Source organism: Argentina anserina, chromosome 3 (assembly GCF_933775445.1).
Source record: "Argentina anserina chromosome 3, drPotAnse1.1, whole genome shotgun sequence".
Lineage (NCBI taxonomy): Eukaryota > Viridiplantae > Streptophyta > Magnoliopsida > Rosales > Rosaceae > Argentina > Argentina anserina.
In genome coordinates this window covers 14,051,919-14,057,415 of record NC_065874.1, presented here as the reverse complement: position 1 = coordinate 14,057,415, position 5,497 = coordinate 14,051,919, and the positions used below count along the sequence as shown (strand labels likewise).

General features: G+C 34.2%; 1 protein-coding gene across 1 annotated transcript; it reads right to left on the bottom strand.

Annotated features, from left to right (window-relative positions):
* Positions 1 to 523: 523 nt before the first annotated feature.
* Positions 524 to 1,228, bottom strand: LOC126787114 (L10-interacting MYB domain-containing protein-like). Its single transcript, XM_050513045.1, has 2 exons — positions 911 to 1,228; positions 524 to 820 (listed from the first exon to the last, which is right to left on the bottom strand). Exons 1-2 carry the CDS (start codon positions 1,226 to 1,228, stop codon positions 524 to 526), a joined length of 615 nt encoding a protein of 204 aa, XP_050369002.1.
* Positions 1,229 to 5,497: the final 4,269 nt, after the last annotated feature.

Here is a 5,497-nt window from a genome sequence, read left to right as displayed (position 1 = left end):
TCCTCCTCAACTTCATCATCATCACCTGGATTGTTCATAATTTAGACATGCAGATTTCAATGGCTAAACATGTAAATCATATAAAGGCACAACCAACAATATAATAGAAACACATATTCTTCATATAACTTCAAATTTAAGAATATAGAAAAGAGTATGACATGATGAAAAAAGGAAAAATAAAAAATAGTCTCATAGTCTTGGCTAAAACTTAAGGTAGGATATAAAAACACGAAATTAAAAATAATTCATGAATAACCTAAGCCTATTTTTCATTCATCTCAAATTGCAACCACCCTAATTTCATGTTAGGATCTTCCATAGTGCAGTACATCTCTCTCTTCTCTGCACTTAAAAACAATCGAGTGGCAAAGAACCACAATCTGGTTCCCTGCTCAGCTCCAGGCAATGAGGTGACATCCTTCATCACTTCAGTAATACTAGTGCGCGCATTACTGACTATTGAAGATGTTGTACTTCTACTTTCAATTGCATAACACATTCTGCCAATTTCTTTGGCCAACTATGCAGCACCTCCAACCTTTTTTAGTACTTTTTCTTTATCTTTCAAAGCTCTCTCATTTCTTTTCCTCTTAGAGGACCGAGTGTAATTAGATGCATCTCTCTCATCATAGTCACCACTACCTTCAACGTAGTTAACATTGTCACATTCCTCCGAACTATTAGGGATAGGGATTGAAGAAGATGGTGCCCATGCATGCTTTCCAATAGCTGTAATATCGGAAAACAATATATCCAATTTGGTTTCAAACTCGGGTGATATTCCTTTTTTCTTGAACCTTGCAAATTCCTTGGTTTTCTGCATAAAAAATTACATTTATCATAAGATGTTTGACAAAACAGGTCCATTAGACATAAATTATCAATATAAAAATACAAATTCACATACCCCAATTATTTGACTCCAGCGCTCTTCGGTCGCAACAACAGTATTGAGTTTGGGATCCCACCCAAGACCGGTATATTTATTCTTCAGATCTTTCCATAGTCTCCACTCACCTTTTAGGGCATCCCACTTATTTTTCAACTGTTTTTTGGTATAATCTTTTCCAGTTTGTTCAACAAAGGAAGTGATTATAGTATTCCATCCTTCTGAAGTAAAATGAGATTGTGGCTTCGAATTTATATGCACTTCCTTGATACATATGTCAACAAAAACTTCTACTAAGGACTCATTCGAACACGCTTGTTCTTTGGAATTTGTCATCTAGCACATGTAAGTAACGAAAACACACAATCAAGTACTTAACTTTACTTGAACCATACACTAGATAAATGAACTCCTAGCCTATAAACCAAAATATTACTCAACATCACTCATGAAAGTTGGTGTTTAATCTACTACTGTATTTGAGTTAAAAGGTAAGTTGGTAACTGATACACACTGCAATGCTATTATCATCTCTACAAAAAAGGGATTCTGCGGGACGTCTTGGATTATCATCTCTACAAAAGGCAACAGCTGCAATGCGAATGTTAGCATATGGGCATTCGGCAGATTCAGTGGACCATGGAGCTGATTACTACCCCCAGTAAACTTTATTTTTTTGCATCTAAGTTGATTTTTCTCCGTTTTAAGGTGTGTTATGGCCTTTAGAAATACTGTTTTTCAAGTTTAATACCCCCTATAGAAGTTTACTAGAGGTAGTAAACTTTAGTAAAAATTTTACTACCCCCAGTAAACTTTATTTTTTTGCATCTAAGTTGATTTTTCTCCGTTTTAAGGTGTGTTATAGCCTTTAGAAATACTGTTTTTCAAGTTTAATACCCCCAGTAGAAGTTTACTAGAGGTAGTAAACTTTAGTAAAAATTTTACTACTCCCAGTAAACTTTATGTTTTTGCATCTAAGTTGATTTTTCTCCGTTTTAAGGTGTGTTATGGCCTTTAGAAATACTGTTTTTCAAGTTTAATACCCACAGTAGAAGTTTACTAGAGGTAGTAAACTTTAGTAAAAATTTTACTACCCCCAGTAAACTTTATTTTTTTGCATCTAAGTTGATTTTTCTCCGTTTTAAGGTGTGTTATGGCCTTTAGAAATACTGTTTTTCAAGTTTAATACCCGTAGTAGAAGTTTACTAGAGGTAGTAAATTTTAGTAAAAATATTACTACCCCCAGTAAACTTTATTTTTTTGCATCTAAGTTGATTTTTCTCCGTTTTAAGGTGTGTTATGGCCTTTAGAAATACTGTTTTTCAAGTTTAATACCCCAAGTAGAAGTTTACTAGAGGTAGTAAACTTTAGTAAAAATTTTACTACCCCCAGTAAACTTTATTTTTTTGTATCTAAGTTGATTTTTCTCCGTTTTAAGGTGTGTTGTGGCCTTTAGAAATACTGTTTTTCAAGTTTAATACCCCAAGTAGAAGTTTACTACCTCTAGTAAACTTTAGTAAAAATTTTACCAACCCCAGTAAACTTTATTTTTTTGCATCTAAGTTGATTTTTCTCCGTTTTAAGGTGTGTTATGGCCTTTAGAAATACTTTTTTTCAAGTTTAATACCCCCAGTAGAAGTTTACTACCTCTAGTAAACTTTAGTAAAATTTTTACTAACCCCAGTAAACTTTATTTTTTTGTATCTAAGTTGATTTTTCTCCGTTTTAAGGTGTGTTATGGCCTTTTAGAAATACTGTTTTTCAAGTTTAATACCCCCAGTAGAAGTTTACTCCCTCTAGTAAACTTTAGTAAAAATTTTACTACCCCCAGTAAACGTTATAAATGCTTGTTGGTATCAAAGGGGATGATTTAAAGAGGCTCTAGTTGCTAGAACAACTGTGAGTGTGGTTATATTGTTCTAGCTTACTGTCTTTCAATTCATAGTCCCTTCCTGAAATCTTGTAAAGTCCATATATAGTTTCTTTTTAAGCAGACCACATTGGTGTTTTAGTATAATTGAAACTTATTCTTCTAATTCCTACTCTGTACGTAAATTCATTATTTCATTGTAGAGTACAAACAAACAGGAACATCATTTCAAAGCTATTAGTATAAAACAGTCGTTCTTTGACACCATTTATCACTTCTGACAGTGGCAAATCATCAACACATAAAATCAGAATCGGCCATGCAATTTTCGACACAATCCATAACATTAACATAAACAAATTCAGTCATAAATGCAAACCCAGAAACTGCAGAAGGTCAAACACCCAATCAAATCTAGAAATATAAAATCAATTCAATCTCATGCAAAACACGAAGCATATATTTGAAACAAATCATAAACCAAATTAGAGCCACCCAGAATATATTTGAAACCATATTAACAACAAAATTAGAGAAATCTGAAACTGAAATTGTTAATATACTTACCCAGAATCAAATATATGTTGCTTAGTTGCTGATTCTTGGATCCTGGATGTTAGATCGATATTACTTGATGAACAAAAGGGAGGGGGCTGAGATGTTCAGTGAGAAAGAGAGATAGAGGGATTGACGAACAAGTGAGAGTGGCGCTTGGGTGAGAGAGACTTGAAGGGTTTTCTGTGGCAATTCAACGTAATTTGTTGAAGGAGATGAGGGTACCCATCGGGATTACGAAAGTTTCATTAAACTACAGTAACCTCCGCTACAGTAATGCTTGAGCTTCTGGCTTTTAGAAGGAAGGGAGAACCTACTTCTCCTTTTTTATGGAAAAAGCCATGGCTTCTTCAAGCCGGAGATGATAAGTTGAGTTACCAAACGCAAGATTGCAGCTTCACTTATAATCACTGATGTTAAAAGCATTACCAAACACAGCCTTAGCCTAAATAGACACGTTAATTCCAACACGACCCGATAGTACAATTTGAAACTCACGAGAAATAAAACGGGTTAGACTCGCACAATTAAAAGGCTGGTCAATAGCGGGTTAACTTGTCATGACTCATTTAATAATCGGGTCAATTATGGGTCAATCGCTAACACAAAATGAACTCACATGACACGATTAATATAAAATAATTTTATATAAAATAAACATATGGGCGACTAATTTAAGAAAGTAGCATCATCTGTAATATGGTTTGAATAAGTGTTTACTCATTTTGAGCTATAATATAGGTAATAAGATATATAAAAAATTTGCTATTTTGTTTAAATATTTGTTTTGATTACTTATTTTCTGAAAAATTACATGATATATATATATATATATTAAATGCGTTAAACGGGTCGTAAACAGATAACCCGTTTAATAAGTAGTTTAAATTTAAATTTGACACGATTATTAAATAGGCTGAGTTTATATTTTATAACATGTAAAATATTTTGACCGATACGAACCTATTGACAGCCTAGACCCTAGGCTACGTTGCTGAAGCAGTACTCATTTAGTCAGTAATTATTTTGATAACTAGCTATGGCTTGTTTGTTGTGAGACGGACTTAGAACTTTCTCATCACTCACGAATGTCAATACAACAAATAATACCGGCCGGATCCACGAGATATTCTAGTAAAACCAAATTAATCTCATGCCGCAGGCGCACGACGAGGGGTCAGTAGACCAGGGTTTGAAACTTGTATGCTAGACATCAGGGTTTCATGAAGTTTGTTGGAGGTTTTTTTTTTAGATCGTTCTCCTTTTATTAGATCGTTGGAGGTTTTTTTTTTGGGAGACCTGGGAGTTGAAACTTGTACGCTAGACAACTTAGACCGCTCGCGATCGAGAACCTTACCACCCCAAAGTGGTTTTTCATACATGTAACCAACAAAAGAATGTTCTGGATTTATAATGAAGTTTAATATCCACTTGCTATTGTGTTTCTTTCCTTTCATTATTGTAAATGGCTGCTTCAAGGGGGTTGTCAAAAGAAACTTTTCATTGTGGAGAATGATAGGAAAACCATGGATTATTGAAACTAAGAGCATAAATATGTAAAGAAAGTAAGAAACACTGAAAAAATTGGAGACTACGTCATGTACTTCACTGATAGTTTGAGAACAGTACATTAGGTCATATATATAGGAATGAGATTAGCTTAAAATGGCATACCTAACCTTACATTCTTAACAGAGAACACAAGTTCGAACTTTCTAGGGCTGTAATGATCGATGTGAGGACGCATGAAGCGATGAAGATGATACCTGCGGCCTTGACAAATTGGACCGGATTTAGAATTTATTTCGTTCTTCAATTTTGTTGTTTTTCTTTATATAAGAGAATGAGTACATATAGGATCGATCAATTAAGTTCTTGAACTTAAGTACATTTTATTGTACCTTGTCAATTTCCCCTCACCATTTGGACCCAAGCCAAATACCTGTTTTTCCTCGAACAGTCACTACCATTACGAGATAGATCTTTCGAAATAGACAAGTAACCGAAAAAATGTGAAAATTTTCGCTTAGATTTGTTTCTGTTCGAATGGTGTTCTCTTCGGCATGGAAAAAAAAAACAAATAGAACACGCGAGGGCAAGATAATTTTAACGGATGTAACTACCGCAGATGAATGAAAGCAAGAACAATTGTTTGCTCACGAGTTTATCCCGATATCAAA

Coding starts and splice junctions, on each gene's coding strand:
- LOC126787114 (XM_050513045.1), bottom strand. CDS start 1,228: ATGACAAATTCCAAAGAACAAGCGTGTTCGAATGAGTCCTTAGTAGAA. Junction 821..910: donor GCTGGAGTCAAATAATTGGG/GTATGTGAATTT, acceptor TTTTTTATGCAG/AAAACCAAGGAATTTGCAAG.